The sequence below is a fragment of the Lepidochelys olivacea genome (assembly GCF_965140295.1).
Source record: "Lepidochelys olivacea isolate rLepOli2 genome assembly, chromosome: 13".
Classification (NCBI taxonomy): Eukaryota; Metazoa; Chordata; order Testudines; family Cheloniidae; genus Lepidochelys; species Lepidochelys olivacea.
In genome coordinates, this window is record NC_140423.1 from 6,716,653 (window position 1) to 6,734,619 (window position 17,967).

Below are 17,967 nucleotides of genomic sequence, written 5' to 3' on the forward strand. Positions count from 1 at the left end.
GGACCCATCTGTAAAATGGAACCAAGGCTCGGGGGCTAGGAATAAATCCGGGTCAGCCTCCGCTCCTTCTTCCTCTATGAATAATATCTGCGTGGGGGACGGCTTTAATTGACCTGCAGCGTCTAACCTGCTGGGGCAACGGACGAGCTAGGGGAGAGGAAAGGGCGTTCGTGGTTGCTCCTTGGTCCACACGGCCCCACGTCCTCAGCTGCTGTAGATGGGCTCCAGTGAGGTCCGGGCTGTGCCGGGCTTGGGAGCAGCGGAGTCAAGGCTGGGCGCCAGCCGCTAGAGCGCCGGGGTGAAATGAGGCAAGTGTAAAGGCAGAGGCCCCGCTCCCAAGACAAAACAGCGGTGACAGCCGCTTCTGATTAACTCATGGGGGTAAAGAGGATTCAGGTGGGAGGCTCGCAGGTTCTGGGCCAATCCTCCCCACGCGGGAGGCTCTAATCCTGGGGAAGCACCTGGCATGGGAGAGCGGTCTCTGGCTCTGAACCAGCTGTGGGCCCTTGGGTGGTATGGGGGGGGGGAGATGCATTTTCTGCCTCCTTGGGCTGGTGGCATCTCTTCGGCATAACCACTCTGCCAGGAAGTGGGGCAACCGCACCTTCAGGGAGAAGGCTAGAGCCCCCTCTCTGCAGGACTTACTACCGGTGAGTTGGTCAAGGCCTCCGGCCTGTGTCAGAGATGGTAGGGGTGGGGAGGTCTGTTTGAGCGGGTTTGGATCAGGCGTTTTGTGAGCAGGAGCCGTGGGCCTGTGTGTGGTGCAGGGATTAAGGTGATTTCTGTATTGGGGGTCTGTTGGGGCTGCCGGAGGTTCTCCATCCTGCTGTTCGAGACCAGCAGGCCCTGATAACGCCTGACTCTTCAGCTAGTGTCAAAGGCCAGCGAAGAAGGGGGTATTTTGGTTCTCCGTTGTCCACTGAAGTGTCTTCCCGTCTGGCTTCAGATTGTAGCTGACCGGCCCTGGGGAAAACTCCAGACGTTTGTCCCAGAGCCTGTGGCGTCACCTGGGGGCATTGCCAGGACCCGCTTTCTTTGCCCTGCTGCCGCAGTTGGCTTTCAGAAAGGAACAAGAGCGAATCGGCAAAGCGAGCTCCGGGCTAGTCGGGCAACCCCTGTGCGCGTTTGGGGGCGCTGTTGTCGTGGTGTGAACGTGCTGCCTGAGACCGTGTGTGTGTGCGCGGGGGGGGAGACCTGGCCTTTGCTTAACAGCAACAAGGATGTTGTCGGAGCAGTGTTGGTGGTTGCTTCAAATCCGGCCTGGCTCTGCTGGTGGGGGTCCCTTGGAGTTCTGGGAACCTGCCTAGTGGAGGGGACAGGAGCGCCCCCTGCGCTCTCCGGGCCAGCCCCGGGCAGGCAACCGGCCCCTTGGACCCCAGCTAGTGCCGCCCCCTCACTCGGCCCCTCCAGCCAGCAGCCCAGGGAATCGGGGAGCAGGGCAGGCCCGCGGGCTGGACGCCCTCTGACCGCTCTCCGCCGCGCCAACCCCAGCCTGCTGGCTGCGGCCGGGCTCCCCCGGCTCCGCTCTGGGAACGAAACCCGCCCCGTGGAGGGACCCGCAGCAGGGACGGCCCAGCGGGTCCAGCCGGACCAGAGCGCTGGCTGCCCGAGCGTGTCCACAGACCGGCGAACCCCCCTTCCCTGACACGGGCCCTTTCTAAGCTCGCACACGCGGGCCTTGCCCCGCGGTGACTCCATAGACTTGGAGGGGGGGGCGCTTGCCCGATACTAGGTGCGACGAGATCCAGATCTGCCCAAACCCCCGTTTTGCAGCGCCTGAAGGAGGTGGGCCGGGGGGACAAAAGGCCAGTCTGCTCCCCTCTCCAGGCCTGGTCTGCTGGGGGGGGGCAGAGAGAGAGAGATCCACGGGGGTCCGTTTGTCCTGGTGATCTCTCTCCCTTTTCCCAGACTCTATTTAGCCACGCGCCCCTCCTTGAGCACAGATTGCGCGGAGCGCAGTTGATGTGCGCGGTAATTCACAGCATCTGGGGGCGCCGTGCTAGAGGAATCCACCAAGGTCAGAGTCCACGGGGATGGAGGAGGGGGGTGGGGGGTTTGAGGCTGGGTTGGTTGGTCTTGATGCTGCTGAGTGTAGACACGTGGGCATCGCACAGGGACCGTCGCCTCTGTCTTTCCCCAGCGTCGCAGACTCCTGCTGGGGGAACAGCCCAAACAGCTCGAGAGACCACCGACCTTCCCAACGCCAAGCAGCTGGGAGACTTCCCCTTTGCTTTCCCTGCCCCGCTCCCCCTGACAGGCAGGGGGATACACCCACTCTCCCGGAGGGAAGGTGAAATTAAACAAAACAATGTAATGTAATTTGGGCGGGCGGGGGGGGGGGGGAGGAGAGAGACTCCTAAACCAGGCAAATAGCCTCCTGCCACTCCCCTCGTTGCGTTTCTTTACAACGGGCCCAGACCCCACCCTCCATGCGCTGGGTCCCAAGTTACACCTTTGGGGATGCCTCTGTCCCCCGTGTCTTCGTGTGCATGTCTCTCCCTCCAGGCACGTGCCTGGGGGCCAGCTCCCGTAGGGTTGGGAGTTGGCCTCGGCAAGTCGGGATTCGGTCCGCTGTGTCTTGATGATCTGAGAGACCCTGCGGCACAAAGTTAATTAACATAGAAACAACCAACCGGGGTGGCCGCGGCATTCAGCCTGGCCCACAGCCCTGCGAATTACGCATCTCGCCTTCCAAACGGCAGCGATTTACAGCCCGGTTGGACCGCGGGCCTTACTTGCCATACAACAGAGGGAGCAGCAGATGGCGCTATGCGGGGGCTCTTCTGCAGCCCCTGGAAATACAATTTTCTGCTAGGTTTTTAGACCAGCAATTTAATGAATTTTAAAAAGTAAGGGGGTATGAGGAGACTCTTTTTAAAATGCCATGACGAAGATGGTGAAAAATTAGACAAATGAGGAACTTCAGCTTTTTTTTTACATTCTCACAATCATATTGATATAAATTGCATAGATACCTATATCAACACCTTTGTATGCATGATTATATATGCACCCTATATATAAACGTAATGTAACTTACATGCACATATCTAGAAATACAGAATTACTCGTTTATATATATATATATATATATTCTATTGTAGAATAGCCATGTTAGAGATGCATAAATACCTAGAAACTTTCTGCGTAACTAAACTGCATTCGTAACAATAATTCTTGGTTCTAAAATCTAAACTCTTTAAAATAACACCCCAAATCCTCTTATGGCTATTGCGTAGTATTCTATAACTTAAAAAAAAAGACACAGACGCACGAATTTTATTTACAAAACTAAGCAATGTGCATTTCAATATTGTTGTAAATAAACTATTAAAGCAGCAACTAAAGGAGCTGTGGTGGTTTCAAAATATTTAAATAAACTATGTAACCTCTTTAAATCGCAGCACTGCTCCTTTGAACCTGCTGCATAAAGACTTGACGTTCAACAAGAAGAAGAAGAAAGGAAGAACAAAATTCTTTCGTCTGGCATTTGAAAAAAAGGAGTTTATTAGGATTATTGCAATGATTAATCCAGGAACCACGAGAGAAGCTGAACTCTTTATTCCAACCCACTTTGCCACTTGTTCTTAGATTTGGAACGTGATTCGGTTCACCCCAGAAAACGGAATTAAAGTGCTTTGGACATCTGTATTTCCCTTCCTCCCCCATTCGAAGTGGGTTACCTATATAGAATACAAGCGACGCTTTTCGGACATTAAGTCCAAGCTGAGGGCTTTGCCTCTAAAACAGAACGAAATCTTGCTCCTCTTACTCAGTGCAATCCTTGTTTCAAGTGACATTGAGCAATGCCCAGCACCGCTTCCCTGAACCTTTGGCGGGTTTCTTTCTCACTAACAGCTCTTGCAACTCCCTTTCTGTGCCCCCTCCGATCTCTCCATTCATTGCAAACGTCTCGAGGGAGGCAAAGTTACCAGCGTGGGGGTTGCAAGGACATCTAAACCCCCCATAATAATAGCAACCCTCCTGCATTGTTTTCCTGGCTCTCCCCTCCTTAGCTCCCCCTGCATTGTCCTGCCCTTTCCCTTTTGTGAGCCAGGAGCCCCTAAACCTCTGCATATTCAGGAGGGGCCTGCTTCGCCCCCCTGCCACTTTTAATGTAAAGAGACAGCTGCCCTGCAAGACGCTGGAGCCCATTGTTGCTCCGATTTGTCAAAAGGCCGAGGATGCTCCATAGATCGCTCCGTGGCTGCTGTTAAGTGTAATTAGAGGGTTTGTGTCCCCCATTCTCATTAAAATGAAGCTGTGAGGCTCCTCTCTTGGCATTCACCGCGTGCCTTAATTGTATGGACATTAAATCAAGGTCCGCTGTGAACACGCAGAGAGGGGCTCGGCGGCAGCAGGGCAGGGAGAGACCAAAGCACAAGCGCGTCTTCCGCGCGGAGCGCTGCTGGTCCGCTCGGGTGCCCCCCTCTCGACAACACGCGCACACGGCTCCCCTCCGGAGCGGGAGAGAACAGGGGTTCTCTGAACCTCCGAGAGGAGAGAGACCCCCCCACACACACACACAACACACACCCTCCCCAACACGGTATAAAATATAAAAAACCGGACAATATAAAAACAAACCCTAGGGAAGAAACCCCCACCCCCGTGCAATGAACCCCCATGTCCAATGTAAAATATCTCTGCACTCTACCCGCTAGAATAAACCTCTTTACAATTACAAACCCTATAGATCCGAAGCCTGTACAGTAAACCCCTATACAAACCTCTACGCCAAACCCTATCCTATACACCGCCTACACAATCAATGAAATTGCAATGAAATCCTATATAATAGCCATATAAACCACTTATATAATGCAAACCCTCTGTACGGTATAATTTCTGGAACAGCCTATACGGTATTTAAAAGGATAAGTTCTTAACAGAGAACAGCCACTCTGGAAACTGTTGGCCACCTTCTAATAGTAAGGCAGACCTGAATTAAGCGTAACAGATCCATCATGTCAAGGGACAGGTCTATTTCTCTAGAGTTACCGGTCCAGTCAAAGTGCTGGGCGTCTTTTCCCCCCCTGTCTTCTACTTTCAAATCATCATCATCCTCGTGTGTCTCTTAAGCCGCTCAAAATGCAAATGAGCTGATTTCTCTTCTTTAGAAGGGAAACCGAAATAGCTTAGAGGCGCATTGGCAATCCACAGCGGCTGATCACAATAATAGCTCCAGGCTTTGGGGTGTTTTTTTTTTGGGGGGGGTTGTTTTTTTTTGTTTTTTTTTTTGCTTATCTGTATTAAGGATGGAAAGAGAGTGACCATGACTAAAGCGATTTCGTTGCTGGCCATCGGAGTTAAAAGCACTTTATTAATTTAGGACGATTTCTTTCTATAGATCTTGCTGCTGAATTCCCTCCATCCCCCTCCTTGTCGTCCTCCCCCCCCCCCCCAAAAAAAACCCTAATAATGATAAAGCCCATGAAGGACGCTTACAAAAGAGGAAGGAAGGGGAAAAAAATCCTGACGCTCTTCCAAGTTAGCAATCGAGCTGGGATGTTCTCCCACCATTGTCGCCTAAACCCCATAATTACAGCACCGGCAAGACTAGCTTTAAGCAGATTTACCCATTCCAATGGAAGCAGCCCTCTGTGGCTGAAACTCTGCCTGCTTTCTCAGATCCAGTGCGGACGCCCTCCCGTGGTTCAGCGTGTTCGTTGTGTGTATGCAGGCTAGAGATGAATAAGAAAAGCGCCTAGTCTCTCATTATCTTTTGAATTTTAGACCTTTTCTTTCTCTTTCTTTCTCTCTCTTCCTCCCCCCTGGAACAATGAAGAAAGACCTCATCGGAGTGAAAACCAGGCTCCCGCTCGGCTTGGAAAAAGCCAGATGAACTTGTATGGGTGCCCCACGCATCTTTCCATTCTCCTGCTCTTCTCCAGAGCTCTTTAAAGGGGTTATGAGGCGTCTCGCTCAATTTATCCCTTTTCTCTTGATCTTCCTAGCAGAGGGGTTTTTGGGTCTAGTCCTGGCTGTTTCAGCTGATCTCATCCAGTCTAAAGGATTAGCGCTTCTTGCCTCCGTCCAGGCTCTCAGCACATCTGCCGATTGGGTTCGGCACAAGAGGATTACATTGGGACCCAATGACGTCACCGCGAGGACATAAGTTCTCCTCCATTAACCAAATCCTCATCAGCAAGATGTCCTTGAAACTATGGGAGTAACATTCGAGAGACTCTGTTCCCAGCCCATCCCCACCTTCCTCTCAGCCTGGGTGCTGGGGCTTTCAGAAAACAGTGTTTAAGCTTTGAGTGCTTGCAGCTTGTAGCTGCATCCATGGCTGCGCTACAGGGCGAGAGAATCTAGTCCTCCTAGGGACACGCAGACGTTGTACATTGGGATCTGCACCTAAACTGTTAATCAGAGAAGCTTTATATTTTCTGTCGCGGTTGTTTGGTTTTTTTTTTTAAACACAGGCAGGAGGGGGAGGGGAGGACTGTATAGCCTACACTTATATTTCCTACCTCAAAAGACATCCGCAATAATTTTCCTTAAAGCTGACATGGATGTCATTTAAAACAAAACCAAACCAAAAACCAGACTTGAGAAAATTGTAAAGGAATTATTCTCTTTCCCCTTCCAGGAAGAGAGAATGTGTTTAAAGTCACACTTTTAAAATAAACGGGTTCCCTATTTACATGTGTTTTCGTTCCTTGTGATCAAGCTTCTTAAAGTTACATAATCACGGAAGTCACAGGAGCTAAGAATGGCTTAGCTTGGAAGGGAAGGAGTTCCTTATAGATCATTTCTAAATAATAAACCGAAAGAGTGGCATTGGGTTTAAAAGCCCACCAAGAGGGACAATGTAGAATTCAATGCATATAGAATTCCTGCTGCCATCAAATACCCTTCATTTATTTCACCGAATGCTGGTTCTTCTTTAAACCATCCCCAGAAAATAGGGCTCTCTTATAAGGAAACGCTAGCTATAAATACATGGTTTTAACACATTTATTTGGTGTGTTTTGTTTTTAAGTCGTGACGGAATGCCTTCTACCTAGAAACCTCTTTCACCAGGCTACCCCCTACCCCCAGTGCCATGCCATGTTTTTAAGAGCCCGCGTCCTTTCGCTCAGGGGAGATTGCTTTTATTATTATTATTAAACAATTCTATATACAGATCAGAGATGAGTATTTTAGAACTGTTCTAACACGTCTTATTGTACTTTAGTCTTATCCTTAGAAAATATGGCGAACCACTTCTACATTCCCCCCCCCCCCGGTAAGGATTTTTAGGTGGAAAGTGCAGATTTGTGGGTTATCTTCCGCTCTAATAACCTTCTGTGGCTAGCAAAACGCTGCGTTCTGTTCTTAGAATGGTTTAAGACTGTGATTTGATTTGATTCTAGCAGGATTTAGATGGACACAGATATTTTACATGCCTATGTGGGAGCTGGACTCCGATTCGGATGGAAATCATTTTTGTGCCAGTTCTGAGAGTCTCCACGTTGCCATTGCTGGGGGAGCAATTACATGGTGGGGCTGTTAGTACAGTAGAACTGTAAACTATATATATACATTTTGTTCCCACTAGATCAAGCCAATTGTTCGGGGCCTTTGTTGTTGTTTCTGATAGCGGGCCTCTGACAGGCAAACCCAGAGACACAATTGGGGGAAAAAACGATTCAAGGCAGTATAAAACAGAATCTCACGACAGAGTATCTACTAGGGGTATATAATAAAGTAGCCATCAGAAATGCTCGACAGCTATGTGAAATATCGTCTTCAAGGCTTAAGGCCCATAGTACGAACACTCGCGCTCCTTCATATTGTGTGTGGGTGACTTCCTTTCTATTATATAACACACAGTGCATGGCATGTGTATTAGATCGGCGAAAATGCATTGTTTGTTACGCTGCAAGAGGAATGTTTGCTCTTGGAGCATCGTTTTTCCATCTTTTGAAGATACTTTTCCCCCTCCTGGTTCATTTCAGTTTATTATGCATCGACTTATTTATGTCCAGGAGAAGCTACATGACCGCGAGTCTGTACCTGGTGGATTTAGGTTGAAAAATCTCAGGAAATGTAACCTGCGCGAGGGAGCTCTTTTCTCAAGCATTTGCCATCAACACGATGCCCAGCTTCAGCACAATTCAGAATTAATTTTCTTTCCACAACCCAATCCAGGATTTGCATTTTTGAAGAGGGGAAGGTGGTGGTGGTGTTGTGGCTTTGCCTGATCTAGGCTTATTTGATTGGATAATATTAAAGTTCTGTCTTTGTGTATTGGGGTCCAACCACCAGAATGGTTTTCCAATAGAATGACATTTCTATTTAGCTAGAACTGCCCTTTTAGTTCCCAGGTGGCATTCCAGAAATACCTGTCTCCGATGCCTACACCTTGCTGGGCTCTTAATACAGAGCAGCTAATGGCAACGGAGTGAAAACCAGGGAGATCTCCTTCCGTCTGGAAAACAATGATCATATTCTCAAACTCTCGGTCTTCCATTTTTGTTGTGCATTCCCCTTCAGCTGGGCTTGGGGTCGCACATTTATTCCTTTCCCCTCCCCGTCTCACGTTATCATAAGGAATTCGAGCACAGAAACCAGGTCTTGTTCTGCAGGGGAAAGGTGCTGAAAAGAAAGGTGAGCTCCAGTCCTCTGGTTCCATTGCCAGCTAAGGGTTCGCTGTCCATGGTGTTGAATGAAATAGGTTCTCTCCCCCCCCCCCCCCCTTCACATCAGTCACCTCCCTGGTATTCAGAATCGGTGCCCCTTCATCCTGTCCTCCCGTCCTATTACCCCCCCCCCCCCATAATAGTGCCAGTTTGACTTAAAACGTACAATTTACCTCCAGGTGTATTTGAATAGAACAGTCAGGAATAATGGAGAATTTTCCCCCCTACTGAATAGAGATTTCTTTCCTTTCCTTCGAATCCTGATCAGCGAAATCTTATACGTACAGACTGCCTTAAAAATAAACTTTCTTAATAAACGAAGTGACCACCCCCTGTATCTGTTCGGGTGTGGGAGGGTCGGCCTGTCATCCATGCACAGAGGGTCCCTGCTGCCTTTCTAAATGTTCCTAGCGACTCTGGAGTTGTAAGCCTGGAGGCCCCAGCATGGATGTGGTATTTTTAACCTCCTCCTAAGGCAAAGAGAGCTTCTGTTGTAACGGAGCAGTGTCAGGCTGCAAAGAGGAAAAACTTTCCTAGTTGGCATGATGGTGGCATGATTTTCCTTCGCTTTAAAATAAGCCACACCAATGGTTTAGCCCCTCTGAAGTTTGCTATTAAATCGACACTCTCTCTCTCTCTCTCTTTCCCCCCCGCCCGCCCTTTTCAACCTCCTGTATGAGAGGCTTTAAAAGATGTGTAGGGTTTGGGGCTATTTCAGTAGCACTTCCAGCTAGACATTTTGTTTTAAGAACATCCCTTCCCTAATCTCTAATGCAGCAGTTCTGTGTTCCGGAAGAAAACAGTCAGATGACTTGCAAAGGGCCATTTTCTTTCTTTCTTTCTTTCTTTCTTTCTTTCCCTCTGTCTCTCTTTAAACATACCACCTACTGGTCCCCGAACAAAGAGATCCTAGAGACAAGAAACCTGCTATCACTTTCCAGACGTTAACTCTGCAATGCATAGCGACCATATTAAAAATATACCCCGAAATCCATAGTAGCCTCTCACAACATACGATCACCCCTAAACCGTGTGTGTGATTTTGTATATGCATAGACATATACACGCACGCACATACACTGCAGAGAAATCAGGCGATGCCAGTGATCAGAGAAGCGCGTTGCTTTCAGAAAGGCCCCCTCTTTCCCCCTTCTGCTGATTAAGTCACTAACAAGCATCTCTTTTGCCATCGGAACTTGGCCCAGGTATCGAATACAAGGTATCGACCCTCCACCCCCAGAATCGGTCGCTATGAACCGACCCACAAGTAAAACAAGAATATATTTTTAAACCAGGCCTTGTTCTGTTTCAAAAAGTAAAGGAAAGAGAGGGGTGGGTTATAAATCCCTGGCCTCTCGTTTAGGCACAAATAATCTAGCGGCATAGAAAAGCTTTCAGTAGAGACTGATCTTTTCAGTGGTTAATTTAAAAGAATAACTTAAAGCTTTCTTAGAAAGTAATCACACTTACAAAAGAGGTTTTGGATTCAGACTTCTCTACCACGTGTGTCCTCGGTCTTTTTGGTCTTCTTGGTTGATGATCTTTCCCCCCCCCCCTCCAGATCTGGAATAGTAACAATAATAATAATAAAAAAAATTAGCCCGCCCCCTCGAAATATACAATTCACTGATTTGCAAAGCATCTTCCTTCGTGTAAGAAAGCTGCTTGCTCTCCTCCGGGCTGCTTTCCTGGCCTCCCAGCTCCTCGAGAAAGGAGGAGGGCCTTGTGCATTACAATCGCATTCAATTCAATTCATTCTGCCGGTTTCTAACGGTCTCTGGACAGCAAATCCACACCAACAGGGGGTCAAAGTCCCCTCCTCACCCCCCCACCCCAGTCTTAAACACACACAATAGCCGTCAGCTAACGGCACCGCAGCAACTTTGAAACATTCAAGCATCTGAAGTGAAGAATGCCAGAAGCTCTCCTTTCCCCCCCTCCCTCCCTCTCTCCCTCCCGCTTGTCCCTTGATTTACAAATTTAAAATATAATCATCATAAAAAACCCCCTCACTTTGATCCGCACGTTATTTCACACACCCAGGCAGCATTCTCACGTCAAGAATTTCCTCTTTCGGGAAAGATTAGTCCATCAAATAGCTGGGTAATTTTCCAATTACCTAATATTATTTCTCATTTCACCATGCTTCTGCACTGGAGAAAGCTTTTTCTATAGATATTTATTTGGTATTATCAATAAAGAGAGGGCATTGTAGTTTGATTTCCCCCCCCCCGCCCCAGACACATTGGGAAGGCATAACTAGCATCATGAGATGCTGATTGGATTTCGGGGTTATTGTTTTTATAAAATATAGATAAAATATTGCACTTATGTATCTCAGGCTTTGAATTAAAAACAATGTTTGGACATTTTCAAGAACTCTCGAGTCACTCACGCTCAATCACTCTGAAAGAAAGTTACATGCACGGATTTCGAAAGGAATTAAAATTGTGTGCAGCACGCAGAAAGGTCCAATAAATACCTGGGAAATCTTGGGGGGGAGGACGGGGAAGCGGTTATATCACAAGTCCAGAAATCGTTTCTTTTTGCCCTATAATATCGTTGGCATCTGTCCCTTCAGGAGGAAGTATTGCTAAATCGCCTCTGTTGATTGTTTAAACGTTAATTTCCTATCTGAAGTTTTTTTAAAAAAATCACTTTCTGAAACACTCCTTGTTATCCAGTTCTAGAAACTAATTTTTTTTTAAAAAGGTGACCCTTGAAACTGCTAAATAGAAATTGTATCTACCGTATTCAGACGACAACATTCTACACATAGGCGGATACTAATACAAGTGTGATTCTCTCCTTTATAAGCCGGTCTGTAAGAGTCAAATGCTAAACCCAAATGCACGGTTCTTCAAAGTATCCTCTTCCATGTATTTAGACAGGCCGGTGTGTCCAGTCAACGGACTTGTCTGATGCCACCTGGGTGGCATGTGATCTTTGGAGGCCACCATCTTTCCTTTTGAACCAGTGGCCGAGTCTCCTTGTGCCGCAGACAGGCATTCATGAAACTACCGCTAGGAAAGAGAGTTAGGTCCATGCATCCATTTGTAAATAATGCCACAATTTCTCTTAGATCTCTTTCCGCAGCAAGAATGACTCTTAGTGAAACCCAGGTACACACGCGTAGGTAGTCTAATTGGGTAAAGCTCCTCATTAAGAGATGGCAAAATAAAGGGGGAGAAGAGAGAAACCAGCAGTCCTTACTCGGGCAAAAGTCCCATTGAGGCCAGCTATACAATACCAGTAATGAAAGCCGTGCATTTGCATACAAATGGGAACTGATCACTTGCCACCGTTCAGTTTCCCGTTGTAAAGAGAAGTGAATCTGTATACCAAACGCTGTGTGCGCGGTGATGGGGAGAGAGTGTGGCCCATAGATGTATTGTTCTTTTCTGGTATAATATCTGGAAGGACCAGGGTGTGACTTCCGAGCCGTGACAAAGCTAGTGGGGCTAGTGAAAATCTCCAGTGAGTGTTTTCATGCGTGAGAGTGTCGCAGTAAACGGAGAGCTCGGCCACCTTCCTTTGGGAAATGTGTTTCCACTGGGGTTTCCGAACCGTAAGTGGAGATCATCTCCCGTCCGGGCTGGCCTCTGTTGACACCATCCAGGGCAGCGTGAAGCGGAAGGTGGTAATTTAGTGGGAAGGAAACGGTGTGGATCTCTTCTTAGAAAACACGCGTGGCCCTTCCACTCTACACAAGCGTGGCAGGCTGTCCTGTCTCAGACCAATGACTTTCTTGTCCAGTGAGACAAACGACAGACAAAAACCTAAATACCAACAGGAGGGGCCTGGTGGGCCTCTTGGGAGTCGGCAGGGCTCTTGGCATGCTGTTTGTTTCCAGGGTTCTTATTTGGAACCAGGGTTCTTATTTTGGAGGCACCTGTCTAGGAAACAAGGTGCAAAGGGACCTGGGACAGGCCAACAGCCTACCTAACCTCTGCCCTGCTGAAACAGGGCTGGATAGCTGCAAGCGGGGAAGCTTGGGGGGGGGGGGGGTCCTCACAGACACCCCCGCTTCTTGCAATGGAAGAAGTCTCTGGCCCCATCTTTTCCTTTGGCGAAGCGCAGCGTCCCGAGGCCTGCCTGTCGGGGTTTTGTGCACACTCCTCACGCGGCAGCAGCTGGCCTTTGTCCTGCCTCGAGCTGGGATGTGTGTGCACCCTGGACCCCATCGCTCCGCTTTGTCTTGCGCCTACGTTCTACCTGAGCTCCAGTTTGGAAAGAGAAGTCCCTCGAGAAAGTATTTGTCCTTCTGCAACTCCCCTATATTGCAAATCCAGAGCACTGCCTGTCGACCTGCCCTCCTGACGCAGATGGGGAGGGGAAGGGGAGGCTGACCACGTGGCCAGGGTGGAATACCCTGCTCCCCGCGGCCCCGATCCTGAATGGGCTGGAAACAGGGGTGCTGGCCCATTGCTCCAGGAGGAGCGAGCGCGTATGGACCTTGAGCGCAGGCCAGGCTCCGGCTGCTCGCTGGTCACGGTGGGGAGTGCTGGCCTTTTGTTCCTCGGGATTTTGGAAGGAGCTTTATTCTTACTGCCCAGCAGGCTCGTCCTGCCCCTGCTTCGCATCGGGGCGAGCTCCCCGCGCCAGGGTGCTCTGAGTGAGGTACAGTGTGAGCACGAATCCCCCAGGGGCCCGTTGGCTGGAAAGGGGGCTGTCACCACGTTGTTCTCCTGCTTGTGAGGCAGGACTCTGAACCAGCCTCACGAGGAGACGGGGTGGCTCGTGGGGGCTCCCCCTGCACTAGCAACGGGGTGGGGGGTGTCATTGGGGCGGTGCTGGCTGCCCGCCTTGGTGGCCCAGGTTGGAGAAGAGGGGCTGATCCCAGCCCTGGCGTGTGTTGGTGACTTTCCTAGCACAAGCCCTCACCTGCCTCGCTGGGGAGGGGTGGGGCTGAAGGGGCTTAGCCTGATCCTGCGGCGGGGGGGTGTCTTTCTCTCTCCTCCTTGGAGCTGTGCCCCGCTCTTCAGGGGCGGGTGAGGGCTGGCAATATAAATAACAATGGGGAGCTCAGGAGTGACTCCAGGGCTTTATATCTTCATGGGGGAGGGGCAATCCCCGAGGCCGCCCATTGCTACAGCAATTATTTTAACGCCGAAATTAAAAATCAGTGAGACTGTGTATGCATAGAACCCCCCGCCCCCAGCCCAGTAGCTAAAGCCACCCTCCAGACACACCGCCCGTTCATTAGTGTCCTGCTTAGGTGGGGAATTGCTTCACCAGGATCTCTCCAGTAAATCATCTTAACTCCTTGCATAGTTATTTATAAATGTTCCACCGCCCATCAGCGTGATTTCAAGATCACTTGAAGAAATTTAGGCTATTAGGCGTGCGTAATCCGACTCCACGCGTCTATATAAAGCCTCGCCAGCCTCCAGCAAGTCATTCACTGACATTAAAGAAATCCCCACCTTTAGCGGAAGCCCATCTCCTGCAGGAAAAAAAAGTAAACACCCTTTGCTAGGCAGAACTCTGCGGGGGCCCTGATGCTGGGGGAAAGGAGCCCGACGTGTTTTAAACGACCCCCCCTCTCTTCCTTTCGGCCCTAAAGAGATCAGCTAGGAATGCTCCTCTCCAGGGTTGGCTGGGATATATATTCCCCCCTCCCCCCCTTTCCCTCGACCCATTAAACGTCTTCTATACATTGCCTCTTCATCTTGTCAAGGCCAGTTGGTCGCTGGCTGCTGGTTTCCCAGGCAAATCACACCGATTTCTGAGCTGCGGTTCAAGGTCCACATTGGCACAGCAGGGGTCCGACAGAAGCACTCATCCATGGAGCCGGGGGTCAGGCTCTGTCCTGCTTCTCCAACCGAATTGTCATGCTCGTGGAACATGTCCAGAGCTCCTGGCTACGGGAAGAATCACGCCCGGGAAATAGTGCTAGCAAACCAACCACATTCTGGATTTCGGGGCCGCTGGGAATAATCTGTAGAGGGGTCACAACATTCAGGGGGCCCTGGAAATAAAGGGCGGCCAAATGGGACACATTGCATCCACCTTCCTTATTTATTTATTTTTATTCTTTGAGACTAATTTCTTAATCCTAGTTGTTTTTGTTTGTTTTGTTTGGGGTTTTTTTTTTGTGTGTGTGTGCTTTCCCTTGGGGGGGAGGGGTGTTAAATGCGTTTTTCTTTAAACCAAGTTTAGGGCGCTCTCTCTCTGTGTATGTGTGTGTTTAAATAACATTGCACACATATACATACAGGTGTGTGTATTTGTGTGTGTGGTAGGTGCATAGATGTGCCCAGCCTGTGTGTTGCACACAACTATATATCAGATGTATAAACTGTAAGTTTACCCACAAATAGCTATCATGGCAGATGGGTGTAACTTCACATACACTTTCCATCCACTTAGGTATCTGTATAATATGTGTGGGATCCAGTGTCTAAGACAAGCTGCAGACAGATGTGTGTGAAAACGGTATAATGTTTCCACACTTATATACACACATAACACCCAAAATCAGTGTTTTATTTATAGCCATGCCCGGTAGGAGATTTAGCAGCCTGCTGATCAGGGTTGGAGATAGCACTGAGCGGCGTGTTTCGGATTTTTAAAATAGCAGGAGCGGAGCCCCGATTTCCCCTTGTGTCCCCTTTCTCCCTTTCCCACTTCCTCCCCCCCCCCCCTTGCGCTTCAGCATTTTTAATTAAATTACAAGACTCAATAATGTTTTCCTAACTACAGCTGCCCGCTGCCTTGTGGAGTAGCCCGCGGAAAGGTATAATTTTGCAAACAGTTCCTTCAAGAGCTGGGCCTGAAGTGCCATCCGCACTGTGTGTGAACAGAAAAAGAAACACCTCCACAAAAGAAGGGATTGTTAATGGAGGACAACCCGGAGGGGCCCGCGAAGGCCTGTCCTTTACACTCACGGTGGAAAGCGATGAAGTGAATGCAGGGGGCCCTACTTTCAAATCTGGACAAAACAAAATGGTAATCAGGGTTGAATCCCCTCACTGGTCAAAGCAGTGGGCAGCAACTGGTCTGTTTCACTCCCCTCCCCCCCTCCTTAAATCAGACCCCAAACAAGAGGAACTCGCCTCCTCTTTAACTTTATTTCCTTCATTAGCTCTCCCAAAATAATAATAATAATTAATAATGAGCCTGGCTGGACTTAGGGGAAGTTTTAGAGTTGTTGGAAAGGCGATTTCTCCTCTTCTGCAGGTTGTGAGGGGGACGTTGCTGGCGGCTGGCAGGTAAGCACGATCCGCTTTCCACGCTCGGACTCTTTGCTGGGAAATCTTCTTTTGGATCTGGGTGGATTTCGAGTTAGCACTTCTAGTGGGGGCGGGCGGGCGGGCGGCTGTGTACATAGCCATTGTGTATATCCTGTCGTAGGTCCTGCTTCCAGATGTTGCCTCGTTTGGTAGGGCCGGTTCATGTAAACAACTGCTTGGGGTTGCTGGTTTCCAAACTGGTTGAAACGTCTCCACGCAGGGAGATTAAGAATCGTAGCAAGAACGGGATGTTTCTACCCCGATCGCTCTGTGTTTATTTCAGCGAAATGTGCTTGTTAACTGGCTCTGGTAACCCGAATCAGTTCTGCCTATTAGGGGAGAACTCGGAGCTGGTTTTACCGTGTGCCGGATTTGCATGGCAGGGCTGCACTCTGCTAAAGAATGCGATTTCCCACGTGTTGGTGGCTTTCCTAAAATTCCCATCCCTTTGTTAGGGTTTCTCCTCTCCCAGGGCCGCTCCCTCGCTCCTTGCAGGGGAGACATTTGGCTTTCCCGAATGCTACGCTTTCTAAACGGGCAGTTCTGGCTTTCCTGCCTCTGGGGATGAAATTAGGTGTCCCTTGAGCCTCTCTTTCCGAGCTCCCCAATTTCTGCCTGAGTTCTTAATTCGGATACTGCACTTCGCGCGGTTGCAACACTCCCCGGTGGGAGGAAAAATGTTTCATTCCCCGAAACTCTCAACAATCCTCCTGACCCTTTAATTAAACAATGGAGAACCGGGCCCTTAACGCCTGAGGGCTTCAGGCTGCGTTGCACTGGTCTGCGCGCACACCCTGCCTGCAATTGCTTCCTGCTCCGAAGGAAATTAGACCTTACATTTACAGGGACGTGTTGTTTACACCCAGGTAACAAACGGACGTATGTACATTGTATGCACACGTATTTAAATTTTGCAGATAGGCACCGTTACATGCTTGTCAGGGTATTTCGTTATTTTTCCACAAATAGAGCTATATATTGTAAATTATAGCATGTGTGTAACACGTATACACCCACTGCAGATGACTTTGGCTGCACGTTTATACCGTGTGTAAAAACACTATTCTTATTATATTCGTGTGTGTGTGTGTACATGCAAGTGTGTGTGTGTATATGTGTATCTATTTGTATGTACATAAACTGCTAGCTACAGTAGTTGTTTGTTAAGGCAAGCGAGGGAAGGGACTCCTCTCAAGGATTTTAAAGAGAACTTTATTTCCGTGTTTGACGCATTAATATTCGTTCGCTACCCTGTGTAGCACATGCCTTTACTGCTCTTGTTAACTGCAGAAGCTTAGAATCGAGTCCCCACTACATGCATTCATTCGGATCTGGTCAGTTCTGGAAAGGGAATAGTTTTTATTTTAACTAAATGTGATTACTCCACTAAACACCCTCCCCCATTTCCGCAAGTGTCAAATGAACCTGTAATTAGCCGAGAGACAAGGTGGGGGAGTTAATATCTTTTATTGAACCAACTTCTGTTGGTGAGAGAGCCAAGGTTTCGAGCTTACACAGAGACCTGAAGAAGAGCTTTGTATAAGCTCCTCTGGCACCAACAGAAGTTGGTCCAATAAAAGATATTACACACCCCTACCTTGTCTCTCTAATATCCTGGGACCAACACAGCTGCAACAACACTGCATGGAGTAATTATTGGCAGCTATGCCCAGTAGCGTGTGTTGGAAAGGTTTATTTCCTGGAGGTGGCCAACTACTTAACAAAAATATGAAACATAAACCAGCGAGCAGTTCTCTTTTCCAGGGAACTATATTGGATTAAAAATCCCCCCAAATTAGACCACTCCAAGAGCCCCCTTCTTTGCCAGGTATGGTTTCCTAGGCTGCTCATTATAGTAGGCACGTTTATTTCGAGACAATTCCTAAGAACGTATTTCTAGCTTTTGGTGACTTTTATAACGATTTTATTTTACCAAAAATGTATTGTTATAAGACATTCTCATCACGAGAGAGGTTGTTACAAGTCATGTAACAACCCATCTCTTGTAGGAAGGTCCCAACCGCCAGCATAAAGAGAGAAACGCATACTTGCTGTCTGTGCTATTCCTGTACACTTCAGTCACTAACAATGCAACTGTTGGA

General features: G+C 48.7%; 1 protein-coding gene across 1 annotated transcript in view; it reads left to right on the forward strand.

The window, feature by feature from the left end:
- Nucleotides 1-15,661: 15,661 nt before the first annotated feature.
- LOC311529346 (uncharacterized protein) overlaps nt 15,662-17,967 on the forward strand; it is a gene marked incomplete at its 3' end in the record, with an annotated part of 243,415 nt that continues 241,109 nt past the window's right edge. Inside the window, exon 1 of the mRNA XM_084645293.1 lies at nt 15,662-15,844. Coding sequence (XP_084501419.1) covers nt 15,747-15,844 — 98 coding nt within the window. The 5' untranslated portion in view covers nt 15,662-15,746. The remainder of the gene's footprint in view (nt 15,845-17,967) is intronic.